This window comes from Diabrotica virgifera, chromosome 10, assembly GCF_917563875.1.
Source record: "Diabrotica virgifera virgifera chromosome 10, PGI_DIABVI_V3a".
NCBI lineage: Eukaryota > Metazoa > Arthropoda > Insecta > Coleoptera > Chrysomelidae > Diabrotica > Diabrotica virgifera.
The window spans coordinates 127,115,199-127,136,745 of record NC_065452.1 but is presented as its reverse complement, the minus strand read 5'-3'; the positions used below and the strand labels follow the sequence as shown (position 1 = coordinate 127,136,745).

Sequence of the window (21,547 nt, the reverse complement as noted above, 5' to 3'; positions counted from 1 at the left end):
TTGCCGATAAGTTCCGACTGCTGTGGAAAATCTTGCATGTTGCTCGGCTATTCTGTAGAAATTTAATTTCTTTTTGTCAAAACATACAAAGAAAAAATGAATACGTGGTCAAATGAAAACACAATAAGTTTTATTAATGCAGTACATTTACGTCCAGAGTTGTGGGATGTAGAAAATACATCATACAAAGACAGAAATGCAAAGAAAGATAATTGGACGCCCATTGCACAAGAATTCAATATAACACCGGACAAAGCTTATAAAAAATTCAGAAGTTTAAGGACATATGCGAAAAATGAACACAAAAAGGTAATTCAAAAGAAAAGTGGAAGTCAAGGTGGCAAAATTGTATATTGGTTTGCATATGAACCAATTCAATTTATGTTATCTCGGGATATACCAGAAACAGGTATTGATAGTGTAAACATTCGTCTCGTCAATACTTCAAGGGTATTTTTCGTCTAAAACGGATATATAATGCAACAAGCATGGCTGGAAGTATTGCAGTAAATATTTTTTATTATTGTTGATAGGCCATACGTAAATATTTCTGTTTTCACAAATATCGATGAGCAATATTTCCACTAAATATTGCCGAAAATATGCAATTTTAGTGGCCCATGTAAAGGACCCTTAAAGGTCATGGTTACAGAATGGGAAATAAAGAAATCCAAATATTATGTTATGCAGACGACGCCGCAATAATCGCCGAGACAGAAGACGATCTCCAAAGATTAACACACATCTTCAACACAACAGCCAAGAAATATAATATGATAATATCAGCAGAATAAACCAAATGTATGACAACATCTAAATACCCACTACGATGTAAAATCGAAATTGATCGGAAAATAATAAAGCAGGAAGCAAGGTTTAGATATCTGTGAATAAATATAACCAGTTAGGGAGATGTTGAAGAAGAAGTACGACAACAAAGCTTAAAAGCAAATAAGGCGGCGGGATCTCTTAATGACAGAATCCAGAAGAACAAACACCTAAGATAAGACACAAAAGCAAGAATCTATAAAGCAGCAATTAGACCTATATTGACATACACGGCGGAGACAAGACCTGACACATCTAAAACGAGACGACTACTAGAAACAACAGAGATGAAAATACTCCGACGAATATCAGGGAAAAGTCTGTTGGATAGGGAGAGAAGCGAAAGCATAAGAAGAACATGCAATGTAGAAGACATAAATGGATGGGTGACAAAACGGAAACAGGAGTGGAACGAACACATTAGCAGTAGAATGGCAGAGGATAGGATAGTACGAAGAAGTATTTGCAGACCAAGAAAAAGATGGTGCGATAACTTAAACAATTTAGGAGGCTAATATTGAAGAAGAAACAGGCTTTAAAGCCTACATACAAGAAGGAAAAAGAAGAAAAGAAATTCGTATGAACTCAACGGTAAAAATTCGATATCTTTTCGAAGAGTGCAGATTTCGTATGCAATTTTGGATTTTTTCTATAAACTTGTTAAATAAATAAACGTTGCTCGCTTTTTGTAATTTGTTACTATTCTTATGAAATCATAAAATTTATAAATAAAAAGCAAATCTGTCATTCTATAGAGGTCAATGAAAAATTAAATTGACTAAGAGGAGACACTGATTTGTTATCAAAATACCTAACCACCACGCTCCTACCCATCTGGGATCCGAAGAGTCAATTTTTGGGTCCACGGATAGATCTGCATAAATGCTGGTACATATCGATCCAACAATAAATCCCAGGGCTGGACCCAGTATTCTAACTCCAATCGTGATGGCTAAAAAATATTTATATATAGTATATTAAGATTTTTAGTTTAAAAATAATTTGCTATACCACATGGTTTCAAAAAAGCGAACAAAAATAGATTAAAATACAAAATACATAATTACACCAAAGTTATTATCAAATTATATACAGAGCAAACCATCATAATGAATACAAGAGAGGCAGTAGTTAAAAAAATTGCAAGTGTACATTAGCTTTTTATATCTGGAAATTTTCACGACTTATAGTCACAATTTTTGGTAGTTAGGGATGTGCTTTATCCCAAATTTGGAAAATTTACAATTTTTTGCAACCACATAAGACAGAAAACAATAAAATTAGGAGGATTCTACGCCACTTAAGTGAAAGAAGAAGAGTTGGGAAATACTACTAATAATAGCCTAGGGAAATCAGTAAAATACTGTATGTACACTAAATTCAAATAAGACATGCAGTGCATGTAAATAAAGATTACAGTAGTTGTTAAAAGTACTCAAAACGAATAAACTCGTTCCATAATAACAGTAAGTATATTTACACCAGGGAAATAAGGCAAAAATATACCATGTTCGGGACACTTGAGCAGCCAGGTTGCAAATGGGTTTTTTACGTACTATATACCTAATACATTATAAATACAAAAATGCCCGTCACAGTTTCGACAGAATTTTAGTTATTAACAAATATGTGTCAAAAATGGCAGTTTTTTCATTTAAATCGCCACAGGTAAAAATAGGGTTAATAAATATCTAATTTATAGTATCCTTCTTTTAGTAGATGAGCAAAGGTATAAAATTGCATTTTTTGATTTCTGGTCCGATCATTTGTTGCTTCGGAAATTTCAAAATAAAACTAAAATTTCGAAAATAAAAAATTTGCTATAACTTTTAAGAAAACGACCTTAAGACTTTCAAATTGCACGAAAAGTTAAGTAAAATAGTCCATAAAATGCACAAAAAATGTTGAAGCGATTCGTCAGTTAGTTCTTCTTCTTCTTCTTCGTTTTTTTGGCTTGCATACAAGTGCATCTGCCAGCACATTTCATGTAGGTTATGCGAGTCTTGCTCAAAGCAATGCACAACCTACGTTTTTATCCTTACAAATAATAATATATATATAACTTTTCTGCAAATATCCATTATTCCATTTAACTAAGAACAAACACATTAGCAACCCTGCTCGAAAATAATTCTTCCTTAATAAAGATAAATTGCCATAATTTTACTACAATAACTATAACAGACAACACTAAGCTACTTCACTTTCACGAATTATAACTAAAAATTAACTTTTCTTTGGGGATTATTTAGATAACTTCAAATAAATTTTTCATTCTACATAAAACATCCTTCGGCGGCCATTGCCGCCAAAGGTTTTTCCTCGTCAGTTAGTTTAAATTTTATTCAATTTGTTTGTCCCAAAGAGCTTTTTCTTTGCAATGTTATTGTTCAGAAAATTGTAATGATATAGCAATTCTGTGGAAACCACATGAAAGAAAGATAGTTGTTTTTTAACGTATTTAAAAAAATCATTAAAAAGTCATTTATATACATAATCTTACCGAAACCATTTTACTAAAGAAAACTCATTTTTGGCTTATAAACAATTTGAATAACTTTGTTAATATTGACTGTACACTAAAACTATTTTGAGATTTGAAAAGCTGATATCTTTACACGAATTTTCAAAAAAAAAACTTTTTGCCTAGGTTAATTACCTTCAAAGTTATCCACTTTTTTTATTTAATTCACAGCTACTTTGTTTATAAAAATTAAGCAACCTAACTAGCGCCATTTTGAAAATAAAGGTATATAGTTTATGTGTACAAGTTTGAGTAAACTTTGATCTTCAACAGAGTGGTTAATAAAGCTTTAAAAATGACGTCCTAACGAAATCGATTCGTTGTCGGTAGAGGGGAAATATTAAAGTACGTGCACTCAAAAAAATTAAATTGATTGTTCAAACATAATATGCTGCGATTAATATCTCCGGAGGTTGTTGATGGATTTTGATCATAATTTTTTAAATTTGCATGTACTCGTTTACCTTTAGAGTACGTTATGTATACATACCCCTACCAAACATCTCGTACTCGTAGTCTTATAGAGTACGTTATGTACACACATCCCCACCTAACATTACAAAATGTTAGGGGGAACCCCCTTATCACTCAGGGATATGAAAAATCGATTACGACTGATTCTAAGACCTACCGAATATACATATATAATTTCATAAAAATCGGTCAAGCAGTCTCGGAGGAGTATGGCAACTAACACTGCGACAGGAGAATCTTATAGATGTAAATATATAGACGGCGATTAAAAAATAGTGGTTGGGGATAGAAGAGTGAAAATTAAGGGTTGTATGTATTTTTTAATGCTAAATAATACAAAATTAAGATAGACAATATTGTCCAAAAAATGAAAAAAAAAATCTGAGGGGGGCAACCCCCCTTACAACTTATGGGTATGAAAAATAGGTTAAAACCTATTCTCAGTCCTACAGGAAATATGTGTAAAATTTCATAAAAATCGGTCAAGCCGTTTCGGAGGAGTATGGTAACTAGCACTGTTACAGGAGAATTTTGTGTACACAGAAGTAACTGTGGATTAAATAATAAAAATGGCTAACTTTGACCGTAATTAACCTACGCAAAAAGTTTTTTTTGAAAATTCATGTAAAAATACTAGCTTTTGAAATCCCAAACTAGATTTACTCCACAGGCAATATTAACAAAGCTATTCAAATTGTTTAGAAGCCAAAAATGACTCTACTTTAGTAAAATGTTTTCGGAATGATAAAAATGACTTTTTATTGATTTTTTTTAACATTTTGAAAATATGAGTATTCTTCTTTCAAGAGCTTTTCACATAATTGCTGTATCATTATTATTTTCTGAACAATAACATTGCAAAAAAAAGCTCTTCGTTATAATCAAATTGAATAAAATTTAAACTAATAGCCGAATAATCTTGAAATTTTTAGGGCATTATATGTACTGGTTGACTCAACTTTTCGTGCAATATCAAAGCCTTAATTTTATTTTCGCAAAAGTGATAGCAAATTTTTTATTTTCGAAATTTTAATATTTTTTTTGCAATTAGCGAAACAACAAATGATCGGACCAAAATTCAAAAACTACCATTTTACACCTTTGCTCATCTACTAAAAGATAAATACTCTTAATAAGATATTTAATAACCCTATTTTTACCTGTAGCGATTTAAACGAAAAAACTGCCATTTTTGACCCTTATTTTTGTTAATATTTAAAATTCTCGTCCGAACTGTGACGGGCATTTTTGTATTTATAATGTATTAGGTATATAGTACCCAAAAAACCCATTTGCAACCTGGCTGCAAGTGTCCCGACAAAAACCTTATTTCTCTGCACTAATTATTAACACATCACGTTATCACTTTGTCTCTTTTATCGATTAGGTATTAGATTTTATTTTTAGTGTAGGAAACCGAGGTTGAACTTCGCAAACTCGACATAAGTCCGGTTTTATTTTTTTCTGGTATATCAAGGAGTGCTTATTATGAACCTTATTTTTCTTAAAAGATTACGCCCCGGAATACTCATTTGCATCCCTTTAAAGGGGGTACTTTGTGGATTTTGCGAAACGTAGCCCTTCCTGTACGTTTTTGCAAAAAAATCCTTAATAGAAATATAAAGAGGACTATATTTCCTACAATTTATTCCGCGATAGCATATGTCTATCACCCACCGTTTAGCGGGGTTGGAGCCCCAAAGTTGACAAGTTTTTAAAAAAGCTATTTTAGAAAAAAAAAAAATTTTTCCCTAACCGTAACGAAAATAAAGAAGAAACCATGCCACAATTAATCACAAATAAGTGGCTGATTTTTTGGTACAGGTTTCACTTAAGGGCAATTGCCCATTTTTTGATTACAGGGTGTTAAATTTTAAAAAACCACTTTTTATACTATCTGAACCGCTTATGCTAGCGTAAAAAAACTTTCAGCGATTACCCGTGTACAAGTGTTGTTTACAAATTTGTATAATGCACCCCTATATTTTCCCCGGAACCACCCCAAAAGAAAGGAGAATTAATAAAGAGAATATGCAAACATTGATTTTGGGCCACCGCTGTGACTTTAGTGTACAAAGAAAGTAAAATATGCATAGTTCATAATGTGTAGCAGACAGTCTTTTATTTGCCATAATTAAGTTATCAATAAAATGAATAGGTGAAGAAAAAAACAGAAAGTGGTGCCCGCCAAAGTATTTCTGAGGTTTACGGCGCCACTGTGCCTTAACGGTTGCTTATACGGAAAACATGCATAGGACCTTATTTGTAGAGAAAATAGTTTACTTTAATTCTGTATAAGTTTTGTTTAAAAAAATGCATAGGTAATGAGAAAATCTTAAAAACATGCTCTCCAAACTTATTTTCAGGAGAGGGGTAGTTTCCGCAGGGATGTTGCAATAACCATATATATTTATGAAAAACCCTATTGATGATGGATTATAGGCCTATATGGGTCAAAATGCAAAAAAATTTCGCTTTTCGAAAAATTTCGAAAAGTTTTATTTTTTTTTTGGCTACAGCGTTTGCACCAGTAAATCGCTTTTGGTGTCCATGCATGGGTAATAACAACGTGACAAAAATAATATTATGCAGCATTTTAATAAAAGGCATGGTGTGTGAATGATTCCAAGAAAACCACTTTTTTATTAACTCTCCTTTTTTTTGGGGTAATATAGGGAAAAAATGGGGTGCATTATACAAATATTTTGTAAATAACACATGTACATGGGTAATCGCTGAAAGTTTTTTTACGCTAGCATAAGCGGTTCAGATGGTATAAAAAGGGGTTTTTTAAAATGTAACACCCTGTACTTAAAAAATGGGCAATTGCCCTGAAATGAAACCTATACCAAAAAATCAGCCACTTATTTGTGATTAATTGCCGCAGGGTTAATTCTTGATTCCCATTACAGTTAAAGAAAAATATATATTTTTTAAAAACATCTCCTTTAAAAACTTGTCAACTTTGGGGCGCCATTCCCGCTAAACGGTGGGTGATAGACATATTATGCTATCGCGGAACAAATTGTAGGAAATAAATATAGTCCTCTTCATATTTCTTTTGAGGAATATTTTGCAAAAACGTACAGGAAGGGCTACGTTTCGCAAAAACCACAAATTACCATTTCATTAAAGGAATGAAAATGGGTGTTCCGGGGCAAAATCTTTTAAGAAAAAGTTAGTCTCATAATAAGCACCCCTTGATATACAAGAAAAAACAATAATTCAATAATTTACGCGATTATACAAGTAACTGTTATCCAAAATATTCAAAACCTGAACGGAAATAGACATCTCTTTATCTCTTATGTTGCCGGTGACATCGTTATCAACTAATGTTTACATCCACTTCATGTCTCATGCGAATAAACTGTAGTTTTGCTCATCTCCATGACTAGTATTCATTAGACTTCCCATCAAGTATAGTCGAACAAGAGAACTAAGAGATATTAATATTTAGCTCAGCGAGGTGCTACTGTTTCGAGGTGTGAAATTCCATAAACAAGCGATCTACCTGTTGTATGAAATGATCCTTCGCGTATATAATTTCATATCTCGACCAATAGCATCGCGCTGAATTGAATATTAATGAGTCTCTTAGTTCTCGTGTTAGACTTTAACCATCGTATTGATAGCAAATGAATAAACCCATAATTACGGTGACAACTAGAAACCAATTGTGATAAGATGTAAAAGTTTTATATTCACAAATAGATATTCTTTAAATACAAATATACAACATTTACAAATATACAAATAGATAATCTTTAAAGTCTAGGCACTCTCGGACTATAATGTGAGATGGGTGTACGGAAATATAGAAAAATGCTATTATGTTTACATGGGATTAAGCCACAATTGATTGTAATGAAAATTATATTTTTACACCCTGGAAATCGTTTATAAAAAGATTATTTAAGAATTGTGTGGAAAAAATATTCCCGCCATAGTTAAGAGGTTATATCTTATCAAAATTGACAGTTGGCAGCTGACAGACAAAATACACATACTACTAAAAACATACGGAAAAAGGACGAACTGCCAATGGAATAGAAGCGAGCATGTATGTCCTCTAAGTCTAGACTGACGACAAAATACGACGCATACCTGTCGAAAGAACAAGGACATTTCTCTATATATAGCGTTCATAGATATCGAAAAGGCTTTCGACAGTGTCGAACATTGAGCAGTGAAAAGTTCTTTGATTAACAGCAGAATTGACCACAGATATACAGACCTAACAGCCAATATTATATAAGGAAGCCAAAACAACAATTGAAGTATATGAAGGAACAAAATCAATACAAATAAATATAGGCGTGAGATAGGGTGACACAATATCACCGAAACTTTTCAATCAGGCTCTGCGAGATATTTTTAAAAGATTAGAATGGGAAGAAAAAGGTAGGTATACCCATTTGTGGGTAACGCTTGAACCATCTAAGGTACGCTGATGACATCGTATTGATAACCGATAAAAAAGAAGAATTGTTTGAAATGATGAAACAACTGGACATAGAAGCTAAAAAGATAGGCCTTAATATGAATTACAGCAAGACCAAAATCATAACAAATGCAGATGGGGACATCACAATGAGGGTCGGACAAGAGGAAATAGAACAAGTTCACGATTATGCATATCTGGGTGAAATTATAAAACTTAACAAGGAAAACCAAACAGCAGAGATCCAAAGACGAGTTAGACTGGCATGGGCGGCATTTTTCAAACTAAGCTACATCCTTAAAAACAAAAGATATCCACAACGTCCTAAGACCAAGGTCAATCAATGCGTAATCCCTGTTCTCACTTGTGGTTCCCACAAGAACGTTTACATTGTTTACAAAAGCAAACATGGGCAAAATCATAAAAACGCAAAGAGCAATGGAAAGACAAATGTTGCACATACGACTAATTTTTTTTTATTATAGGTTATTCACTACATGCAATCAATAAATAAAAAAATTATAAGCATGTTAGTTGTTTGTTCAAAGGGGTGTAAGTATAAATTTGGATTTGTTATCCAGTGATAACAAAGAATCCACTAGCTTCTTAAATTATTGGACTGTGCCCTGAAAGGGTAAGTACCCTGCTGCTACTGCTGCTTAGAACCTATGTGGTAGCTCCAGTGGTTTGCGCCTCCTCAGTCTCCGAGTCTGCTCACTATTATCCAGCAGGTTTAGTGCAAGATTATTAGGGTGGTTTTCTAATTTTACCAAATAGCGGCTGCTGTATTCACTCACTGTCTCCTTTACTGTGGCTACTTGAAGATCGTCTCTGATTTCTCTGTTAGGTATAAACCAAGGTGCATTTGTTATGGTCCGTAGTACCTTCGACTGGAAGCGTTCCAATATCTCTATGTTTGAGTTTGCAGCCGTACCCCATAGTTGTACACCATATGTCCATATTGGTTTTAAGGCTACTTTATACACCAATAATTTGTTTTTTAAACTAAGCTTTGACTGTCTTCCAATAGCCAGTAGTATTTGCTGAGTTTCAAGCCAAGTTGTTTTCGTTTGTTAAAAATGTGCTTTCTCCAGGTCAGTCCTTTATCCAATTGCATCCCTAAATACTTAACGCTGTCAGATTGAGGCAGATCTTGTCCATTTAGTGTAACAGGTGGCACTGTACCTCTGCATTTGGCAAATGTAACCTGCACTGATTTTACTTCATTGACTTTGATTCTCCAGTTTCTTGTCCAGTCCTGAATTTTCACTAGATGTTGTTGGAGAATTTTTGCGGCTATGACTGGGTCTTTGTGTTTGACCATTATCGCTTTATCATCTGCAAAGGAAGTTGTGATTGTTTGGTTGCTTACTGAAGATCAGCTGTGTACATAATAAGATAGAGAAGTGGACCAAGAACACTGCCCTGTGGTACCCCTGCCATTATCAATGTGATTTCTGATGTTGTCTGTCCGTACCTTACAGTAAAATATCTTTCTTTTAGGTAGGATTCCATAATAATGTACAGTGTGTGGGGGAGTGATTTTTTTTATTTAAATAGTAGTCCATCATGCCAAACCTTATCAAAGGCTTGACTCACATCTAAGAAAGCAGTCGTGCAGTAGCTTTTTTGCTCAAATGCTTCATTTATTTCGTCCACTACTCTGTGGATCTGTTCAATTGTGCTATGATCCTTTCTGAATCCGAATTGGTGTTCAGAAATCAGGTGGTTTTCTTCTATTATGGGAGTCACTCGGGTTATGAGTAGCTTTTCTAGGAGTTTACCAAGGACTGGCAGCAGGCTGATTGGTCTGTATGATGTTACTTCATTTATTGGTTTTCCAGGTTTTGGAATATAAGCTCGGCAACTTTCCATTGGGCAGGGAAGTGTCCTAATCGTAGCACCGCGTTGAATATTGTTGTTACTAGCACAATCCCTTTTCTTGGGAGTTCTTTAATAAGACGGCCTTTGATCAGATCAAACCCTGGAGCCTTATCTGGATTTAAGTTTCTTCTGATTGTCTCATGTACCTCTTTGACTTTGAAGAGTTTTGGAATTTGGGACATTTGATATGGAGCTTCAAGAGTTTCTTTGATTTTAACTTCTATTTCAGGCGTATTTTGCGATGGAAGAGGTTAAAAGACTTCCTCCAGATCTTCTCGGAAGGTATTTGCTTTTTCCTCGTCAGTGCGTGCCCATGTTCGGTCTCTTTTACGAATCGGAGGGATTTGCTCATTTTGTCTTTTTAAGTTCTTAACCGCTTTCCATAACGAATAGTCTGTATCTACTGTACTTGTCAGATTTTCTAAGTATTCGTTAAATGATGCATTCTTTATATTGTTAATAAGCTCTTTCAAATCTCTAGAAGCTTTGTCATAATTTATCCTGTTTGTCTGGTGTATATTACGCTGCCAAATCCTTCGGAGTTTTCTTTTTTCAGCTATTTTCTTTTTTATTATTACTGGGCAGTGTTGATTTTTTTTGTGATTTGATATTTCTGGTGTTGCATTTTTTGCAGCAGTGTGTATGATGTTTGTTAATTGATTTACTGCAGTTTCAATTTCTGTTTTTGTTTTTAATGATATTTTTAAGTCAATTTCTGCATTAATTTGGTTTCTATATTGTTCCCAATTTGTATTCTTGTTGAACAGCATTACAGGAAGTTCTTTTTCTATAATTGTGGCACTAACTTGTGCTATTATTGGTGTGTGATCAGAATAAAGGTCTAGATTTGATTCTACATTTAGGTAACCAGCTCCTATGCCTTTAACTATGAAGAAATCAAGTAGGTCTGGTATTTTAGCTGGATCCTTAGGCCAGTACGTTGGAGTGTATGTGAATAGGTGACTCAATTGCAGTTCTTGGATGATGTTATATAGTACTCTACCTCTACCTGGCGCTGTTAGTCTTGAGCCCCATGCTATGTTTTTCGCATTGTAATCACCTCCTGCTAGGAATCTGCGACCTAAAGACAAGAAGTATTCTTCCATCTTTTGTTTATTTAGTGGGTACTTTGGTGGGAAGTATGCCGCTGATACTGTTAATGGACCTAGCCAATCTTCAATTACGATACTGGTTGCCTGTAGAAAGTTTTTACTGAATTTAGGTAACTCATAGTGTTTAATTTGTTGTCTAATGAGCACTGCCGTTCCTCCTCTGGCTATCCTGTCAGCGTCTAGATGTGTTGTGTGGTACATTAAATAATTTTTAATATTAAAGTAAGAACTACTGTTAAAGTGGGATTATGATATTAGAAGAATGTCAATGTCGTTGTGCGCAAGAAATACTTCTACTTCTTGTGAAATTCTGAAATACGACTAATAGATCAGAAGAAAACAAGTGGATAAGAGAGAAAACAAAAGTTAGGGATGTTAGACAAGAAGTTAGAAGAAGAATTAGTAGAAGAAAAAGAACACCGATGGAATACAATTCTTATAAATTGGAGAGCGTGGGAATATAAACGAAGCAGAGGAAGGCCCCAAACGTGATGGGCAGATGATATCAAGAAGCACGTGGCCTCTAGGTGGATGACTGTAGTGACAGACAGAGAAGAATTGAAAAGGATTGAGAAGGCCTATGTCCAAAGCGAAGAAGGCTAATTAGATAGATAGATGAAAAGGGAATACCTAACCTCCAAAGTTGAGGGTTCTGTTTTTTCTAAGTTAACAGTTGGCAGCTGACAGACAAAATAGACAAATTACTTAAAAATATGGTAAAAGGAAGAACAGGAAGTGTTCCATGTCCTCCTTATAAAAGAGGAGATATAGCCCAATAAATGACCGTTCTGGAGTGTAATTTTCAGGGGCAACTCCGAATTGCATGAAAATTTGGATTTAGGTTCTACTTACCCTCCACTTCAAAGTTGAAATTGTGCCGTTGGTTGCTTTTACTTGGGGGGTGACAGTCACCCCTACTCGGGGGGTGAAAAACGCTTGTTTAAAATAAGCCAGGAAATGGATAAATTGACCGATTATAAGCAACTTTCGTTCTATAAAGTTTTTTACGTAAGTCAATACTTTTCGAGCTATTCGCGATTAAAAATGTTGATTTTTCGACAAAAAAACTACGTTTTCAGACTGTTTTTCGCAAATAACTCAAAAAGTAAATATTTTATCGAAAAAAATATTCCCAGCAAAAGTGTAGCTTATGAAAAATCGAAAAAAATGGTGTATCAGTAAAGTCTATACATTGAGTAAAAGCAAAGTTGTAGCTCATGAAAAATTCGTTCTTATTCGTCTAATTCCAAATCGAATAATTCAACGCGAAATCACCCAAAAATCAAGCACTTTTCGGGAAAAAGCTTATTAACATTTTTAAAGTATCTAAAAAAGCTTTATATTTGTTTTTTAAAAAGTTTCTAGCATCCAAAATAAACGAGTTATACTGAAAAAAAGTAGGCCCATTTTTTTGGTAAAAAAATCGTGAAAACCTGCCTCTATTTAGCACCCTAAATAAAATTAATCGTTACCGCTTTACCATTTATTTTAACTCTATGTGAATTGTTTATATGATTTATTGGTTTGAAGTGCTTATTTTTGAAAAAAATTGATTTTATAGTAAAAAAAATTTCTAAAAATTTTTGAAAAATTTCCTTTTTTCAAAATAATTTAAAAAGTATTAGTAGAAAAATCTTGACGAGTAAAAAAATGTAGGTTTTGCTATTATAAATATGCTTGTTTCATTTTGATTTTCCGTAAGACAAAAATTGGTTAAGATATGGCTGTTCAAAATTTGCATACACTCGTGATTAGTGACCCATTCAAGCTTTTTCAACTATAACCCTTTCAAAAATAAGCACTTTAAACCGGTGAGACCGACAGATCATATAAAAAATAGATAAGTAAGTAAATTGTTTGTAAAGCGCTAGCGATTAATTTCATTTGGGGAGCTAAACACGGGGAGATTTTCATAATTTTTTCACCGAAAAAAAAGAGGGCCAACTTTATTTTGAGCGTAACTCGCTTATTTTTAATGCTAGAAACTTGTATAAACAATTAAAATAAAGCTTTTTATAAACACTTTAAAAACGTTTGATTGGGGTTTTCCCGAAAAGTGCTTAATTTTTTGGCGATTTCACCTTAAAATATTCGATTTGAAATTAGACGAATAATAATAACATGTTTTCCATGAGCTACAACTTTGTTTTTACTCGATTGATAGACTTTACTGATATACCATTTGTTTCGGTTTATTATAAGCTACATTTTTGCTAGGAATATTTTTTTTGATCAAATATTTACTTTTTGAGTTATTTGCGAAAAACCGTCTGAAAACGTAGATTTTTTGTCGAAAAATAAACATTTTCAATCGCAAATAACTCGAAAATTATTGACACATAAAAAACTCTATAGATTAAAAGTGGCTTAAAATTAGCCAATTTATCCATTTCCGGTCTTATTTAGAACGTATGTTTTTTCACCCCCGAGAAGGGGTGGCTGTCACCCCTCAAGTAAAAGCAACCAACGGCACAATTTCAACTTTGAATTGGAGGGTAAGTAGAACCTAAATCCAAATTTTCATGCAATTCGGAGTTGCCCCTGAAAATTACACGTTAGCAAGAATCTTAACAATAGGTATAATAAGAGAATACCAGTGTGGATTTAGAAAAAGGAGTAGTACTATAGACAACATCTTTAATTTAAGGGAAATACAAGCTGAAAGTCATAAATATAATAAGCCGACAATGACACTCTTCGTAGATTTTAAGCAAGCTCTTGATGCAAAATACACACATGTCAGAAAATAGTTACGTATCCCTCAGAATCCTGGACTGTGACAAAAACTGAGTGATCAATGTTACAAGTATGGGAAAGAAAAATACTAAGGATATTTGGGGAAAAATGATAAATAACCAGTGGACACGAAGAATAAACAAAGAGTTAGAACAATAATTATTATATAAAGATAAAGAGCTAAATATATGTAGTTGCAGGAGTAAGAGCACAAATATTTAGATGGTTAGGACATGTCCAAAGAATGAACCAAGTTAGAATGCCAAAAATCTTGTAAAGCGATACAATAGGTGGTAAAAAGAGAAAAGGAAGGCCTAGGACCAGATGGAGTCATGGTGGTAATAACGAACTGAGGTATCTCAATGTAAGCAATTGAAAAGAAAAAACGCAGAACAAACAGGAATTGAAGAAGACTATAAACCAAGCCATGAGCTTGCTTGGCTCGAAGTGCTAATATATTATTAAACATACATATTTTTTGAAGTTCCGATTTCCACTCTGGAAATCGTTTTATAATTCGCAAGATGCAATTTTAATTGCAATGAATTGTGGTTTAATCCCATCTTGAAAATATCTGAATTCTTTCTGATTTAACTTTAAAATAAAATGCCATCTCTTCGACAAAAAAATTTTCATGAACAGTATTTTCAAGGAACTACATTTAGTTTAAGGAGCTTAAGGAAATCCACGTACTATACTAGAAATGGTAGTTTGTAGCCATAGTTCTTAACATAATATGTTTCCTCACAAGCATAAATCACCTTCGCCCTCACTGTTATTTAAGATACCTAAGGATGTAAAAAACCTACAATTTTATTTTTCTACGGCTTGATAAAAAACGCATTAAAAATCATGACCACTCTTTGTTAATAAATGTGAAGTCAGTGACGGATCTACGGGGAGGGGAAGCAGGAAATTCCCGTAGATCCGCCACTGACTTACAAGGTCCAATATTAAAGAAAAAAATTTGTTGAAGCATAAAAATATATTAGCCGACATGAAACTTAAACCACAGACTGACAAATTCAACCCAATAAACAAAAAATAAGGAAACTTAATGCATATAAGTTATTATTTATGTATTTTATGTAGTTTGGGTTTATCTTGTTATGTCTTTTGATTGGCGTTTCACTGAAAGTTCCTCCCTAAGGTAAATTTCCCCTCCCAAGGCAAATGTCTAGATCCGCCACTGGTGTAAGTGATGAATGGGTTGCACATGTGAGTCCATTTCAAATGGTTTGTAGAAATAAAATTCAGACTTACGACCGGAGCAGTTTCGATCACTACAATCTACTGTACCGGGTGTCCCAATAAGAATGGCGCTCGGCCATATCTCAGGAACCGTTTATAGTACAGCTTTGGGAAAAAATTTTTATAACAAAAGTTGCCTCGAGAAAAGCCTGGAAATATTTTCATAATTGTAAGTCCACCGCTAGAGGGCGTAATTGAATATCAAAAATTAAAAAATCGAAATTTTACAAAATTTGCCTAATGAAAGGGCACTGGAAATCCGATTATCGTATTCTTCATAAAATTCTGCGCATATTTTATTTCACAAGTTTAAGTCTACCTGTGCTAATAAGAGGTGGGGGTGAGTGGGAACCTTGTTATGAAAAAATCGCTGTAAGTCCGGTTCTACTTAATCGATTTTTGCAAACTTAGCCTTGTTGAAAACAGCTCTTTTTCGTCAATGTAATAGTTATAATTTGGAAACAGCCTATTACGTAATATGCAGGCTAAGAGGCGCTATTTATTTTCTTTTTAGAAATCTAGTTTTCTTTGGAAAATATTAAATACAAGTATGTATTTTTTTCCTGTATTATAAAATTAGACCAAATTAGCAACAGAATACCGAAAACCGCATGTCTATACCTTTTTCTATCTCGAGATATCTTAAAAAACGTGTAAATTTTAAACATAACTGTTGCTGTCATATAGGTGGAAATATATAGAAGCAAGTAGTGTGCTATGGAAAAAAACAAAGAAACATTTTCCAGATGTCACCGTATATAATAAATCAAAACAAAATATGAAAAACTCTACTGGGGTGACGTCTTTCGGGATATTTTATTGCATATATTCTAGCCGCAACAGTTGCATTTCTTATGCATTCATAGAATGTGGCTATCATGCCAAATGCTTTTTAGTTTGTAAGAATCATCTTGAATTTCACTCTGTATAAATTTTATATAAAATTTAATAGAAACAAACCGCAACAAACCATCAATGAACAAATTTTTATGTTTTACTGATTTGACACATAATTTGACATATGATGACTTTTTGAAGTTAATACTTCTAATAGTTCTATTTTTTTCCATAGCACACTACTTGTTTCCACTTTGACTTCCTTAACTTAGTTTACCGGTGACAATAACAGTTATGTATTTATCTTAGTTGGGAATAGGATAATTGATATTAAAATATAATGAAATAAAAATTAAAAATTTGTGTAGAAAATCTGACGTTTTTACATTTTCTAAGATTCATCGAGAGAAAAGCAAATGCGCGGAGGCAACAATTCATAAAAATTTATATATTAACGCTATTTTTTTGGTATTATTTTAAGTATTAAAATTAGTGTAATATTTAAATAAAAATAAAATGAAACTGTTTAAAATATATTTATTTCGTTAAAATCATAATAATAGAAGTATAACTTCTTACTCGCGTACAAAGTACACACACTCTTTTTTTGTTATATTTTATAGTGTTATTTGTCTTATTGTTGTTTTGATTCATTATATACGGTGACATCTGGACAATGTTCCTTTGTTTTTTTCCATAGCACACTACGTGCTTCTATATATTTCCACTTATATGACAGCAACAGTTATGTTTAAAATTGACACGTTTCTTAAGATATCTCGAGATATAAAAAAGGTATCGACATGCGGTTTTCGGTATTCTGTTGCTAATTTGGTCTAATTTTGTAATACAGGGGAAAAATACATACTTGTATTTAATATTTTCCAAAGAAAACTAGATTTCCAAAAAAAATAAATAGCGCCTTCTAGCTGGCATATTACGTAATAGGCTGTTTCCAAATTATAACTATTACATTTATGAAAAAGAGCTGTTTTCAACAAGACCAAGTTTGTAAAAATCGATTAAGCAGAACCGGACTTACAGCGATTTTTTCATAACAAGGTCCCCACTCACCCCAACCTCTTATTTGCACAGGTAGACTTAAACTTGTGAAATAAAATATGCGCAGAATTTTATGAAGAATATGATAATCGGATTTCCAGTGCCTCTTCATTAGGCAAATTTTGTAAAATTTCGATTTTTTAATTTCTGATATTCAATTACGCCCTCTAGCGGTGGACTTACAATTATGAAAATAATTTTCAGGCTTTTCTCCAGGCAACTTTTGTTATAAATTTTTTTTCCCAAAGCTGTACTATAAACGGTTCCTGAGATATGGCCGAGAACCATTCTTATTGGGACACCCGGTACATCTATTATTGTATACCGGGTGTATCAATCAAACTGTGTATTTTCTCAAAGTTCACCACACCCTGTGCAATATTGTACCATTTATAAAATACTGAAATTAAAATCCAACTATAGCCTCAGGTTTTCTAAACATTCTGTTTTTTTATTTATTCGCTTATGTTGGATGATAAAAACTTAGGTACTTTAACAACTAGCCATCTTCTTCATCAATACTGAGTGTTTCTAAATAAATGCGACAAACTTTAAGGGGTAATTCTGCATGAAAAAATAATGACAGTTTGCTTTATAACCGTATGTCTGCAAATGCTTCGTTTCCTAGATTGGTATTGAAATTTTTCTTACAAACTGACGATTTATTTATTGCTCTAAAACCAGTTAATATATTCAAATGAAATTTGATGGGTTTTAAGAGGTAGTTCGTGCGGTAGTTCGTGCGGCTGTAAATAAGACAATGATTGTTAATATGCTGCACAACATGAGAGCCAACGATCGACAAGCGGTCTCGGCACCTTAAGAAGAAGAAGAAGAGGTAGTTATTGCGCACTTTTTTATATACAATTAGGAATTTAATATTCACCATTGGCGCGCACACGGGTAATATGACCCTTACGTGCGACAATGGTGAACATAAAATTCTTAATTGTATGTAAAAAAATTAACAATAACTACCTCTTAAAACCCACCAAATTTCATTTGCACATCTCAACCGGTTTTAGAGCAATAAATAAATTATTAGTTTGTAAGAAAAATTTCAACAACCCCTATCTCGAAAACGAAGCATTTGCGGACATACGTTTATAAAGCAAACTGTCATTATTTTTGCATGCAGAATTACTCGTTAACGTTTGCCATACTTATTTAAAAACACCCTGTATTAATGAAAAACGAGGATAGTTGTTAAACTACCTGACTATTTTATTATCCAACATAGGCTCTTCTTCTTCTTCTTCTTCTTCTTCTTTTTGTATAGACATGACTCTGTCTGTTTTTTCAATGTGCCTCTAGTAAGCTGTCGTTCCATCGTTTTCGTGGTCTTCCCACTGATCGTCTTCCTATTGGGGAACCGTCTCTCGCTGTCCTGACTACCCTATTTGTTGTCATTCGGCTTATGTGGTCATTCCATTCTATTCTTCTGTTTCTTACCCAGTTATTAATGTAATCCACCTTGCATCTCCGTCGTATATCTGTACGTCTAGCTCTGTCCCATAGAGTCTTACTATCGATTTTTCGAAGGGTTTTCATCTCCGCTGTTTCGAGCAATCTTTTTGTCCTCTCTGTGTCAGGTCGTGTTTCTGCCGCGTATGTCATTATTGGTCTGATGACTATTTTGTAAATTCTGCCTTTCTTTTCCGATATTTTTATTTCTCCATATTGTGTCATTCAGGCAACCTGCGGCTCTGTTTGCTCTATTCACTTGATCTTCCACCTTCTGTTTCGAGCCTTTCGTAGCTAGATAATGTGATGCCTAGATATTGCCAACATAGGCAAATGAATCAAAAAATAGAATGTTAAGAAAACATGAAACTATAGTTGGGTTTTATTTTCAGTATTTTATAAATGCTAAAAGCTAGAATATTCCACAGAGTGGCGCAAACTTTCAGAAAAAATCACAGTTTGATTGGTACACCAGGTATACAATGACAATTTACCTGTCTATAAGCAACAATATTATTACAGCGATATTGTTAAATAATAAGGATATGACATGTTAAAAAAATCACTTAAATCGGACAACAGGCTTAGGAAATTCGAGACATCAAAAATGACACATTTTTAAAGTGGTGCGTTAATTTCTTGGAGAGGTGTGTACTTATACCTAGAATTATGGTATAAAAGTACGATGAATTCGCTCTTTTTTAAAATCTTCCTTAAATTTAATCAGTTACCTGTATTTGTAAAACAATGTACTAGCCTCAATAATTTCAAAATGTTGCTTAAACAACATATCAAAAATTTATAGTGTACTTTCTTTATATTAGGTATTTCTATTTAAATAAAGATTCATCTATATCTATAGTTGCTCTTGTCTGAAACTGATCCTGTCGATCTTTTGGCTCAATAATACAGATTGTGAGTAAGTCTGAATTTGATTTATACAACCAAAATTTGTAAGTTTTGTTTCTATCATGACCGTAGAAAAAATAAATAATTTACATGACTAAATACCCAACATCTTTCTAATTATTCTAAAATTTGGCTATTTTACTTACACAAAATACTAAAAAATCGCCCAGAATCTTGGACCTTTGGATTTGAAGTCAGATGCACTACCCACTAAGCCATCACAGCATATTTACAAGTCTGCTGGATTACTGGATTATTAATATATAAACTTTTGATTTTAATACTTTTAAATTTTACTTACTGAAACACAAAAATTATTATGAACTTCACAAATATTTTATTTTCTCTTGAACGGTAAAGAATTTTGTATTGAAACTAACTAAATACTACGAGTAGACCAGGGGAAGTAATGGTTTTCCTAAGACAATGTTTGATATAGGTATCTAACAACTCCATCCACCCAATGGCACTACAGCCCAAATCGGGCTTTGGCCGCCTTCAGCAAGCTTCTCCAACCATTTCGATTTACTATTGTTATTTTCAATTAACGCATTTTTAAGAGGCATCCTTATCTATTTCATCCTCCTATATCTTTTTTGGGAAAAGAACTGTCAAAAAATCAACACTTACATACGAGGTAGAAGAAACACAGAGAGTTGGAGATTAATTAAAAATATGAGAACTAATAAGAAAAAAGACGTTATATCACCAATAACAACGGAAAAATGGGAAGAATATTTAAAAAAATTATTAACAGAACAAAGACCAGAATTTGTTAACATAGAAGACAACACGATAGGTATACATATAAATTCATCACCATTACAAATAAGTAAATCAGAGATGGAAGAAATAACCAAATCTCTGAAAAATGGAAATTCTCCTGGTCGTGGTGACATCCCTACAGAATTAGTGAAAGCCGGTATAGACAAACTCCAAGAACAGCTAAGAAAACTCTTCCAAGACTGCTTAAATGGTGCCGAATTACCAAAAGAATGGAAATTATCTATCATGTCAATCATATACAAAAAGGGCAGCAAGGATCAATGTGAAAATTACAGAGGAATTGCGGTAAACAGGACAATAAGTAGGATGTATGGGAAACTTATTAAGAACAAAATAGAAAACGACTATAGAGATTATGAAGCAGAGGAGCAAGCTGGCTTTAGAGCTGGGAGGTCCACAGTAGACCACCTGTACTCGATTACGCAAGTTATTGAGAAAAAAACAGCCAAAGGATTGAAGCAGGGTTGTTGTATTTCGCCTACCCTTTTTAAAATTTATCTGGAACAAGCACTCAAGCTGTGGAAAAGAAAATGTAATGACATGGGAATCCCTCTCAATGACGACACAACACTATACACCTTATGTTTCGCTGATGACCAAATTCTGATTGCTCAGGCTCATGACGACCTGAGTTACATGACCCGGAAGCTAATAGAAGAATATAACAAATGGGGTCTCGAAGTCAACATCAAGAAAACTGAAGCCATGTGTATTGGAGGAACAAAGCAGTCCATTACATTAGACGATGGGGTAGAAATTAAACACTGCGATGAATATAAGTACCTGGGCATGAAGATAACTCAAGATGGAACACTCGATGCTGCTATAAAAGACAGAAACATACAGGGTAGAAAAGCCATATCCATGATGAACGGCATTCTGTGGGACCAGACAATATCTAAAGCGAACAAACAGCTCATATACAATAGCATACTTAAAAGTTTAATCACATATGGCAGTGAAGTTTGGCCACTGAAACAAAGAACGGAGAAAATGCTACTAGTAACAGAAATGGACATCTGGAGAAGAGCAACAGGCAAATCAAGAAGAGATTGGATACCAAATGAGAGAATACGAGAAATAATGGGAGTCACACATACAATAATTGATGACATAAAAACAAAACAACTAGTATGGTACGGCCATGTACAGAGAATGCCAGATGACAGGATCCCTAAGCAGATTTTGGCATGGACACCACAAGGGAGAAGAAAAAGAGGAAGGCCGAGAAGAAGC

At 33.6% G+C, this 21,547-nt stretch overlaps 1 protein-coding gene across 2 annotated transcripts in view; it reads right to left on the bottom strand.

Annotated features, from left to right (window-relative positions):
- The window catches only part of LOC126893164 (solute carrier organic anion transporter family member 74D), an 86,951-nt gene that overhangs the window by 44,585 nt on the left and 20,819 nt on the right, over positions 1-21,547 (bottom strand). The window contains exon 3 of one of the 2 annotated variants that reach the window (XM_050663115.1): positions 1,640-1,780. The exons of the other annotated variant lie outside the window; for it this stretch is intronic. Coding sequence (XP_050519072.1) covers positions 1,640-1,780 — 141 coding nt within the window. The remainder of the gene's footprint in view (positions 1-1,639; positions 1,781-21,547) is intronic. 2 annotated transcript variants of the gene reach the window in all.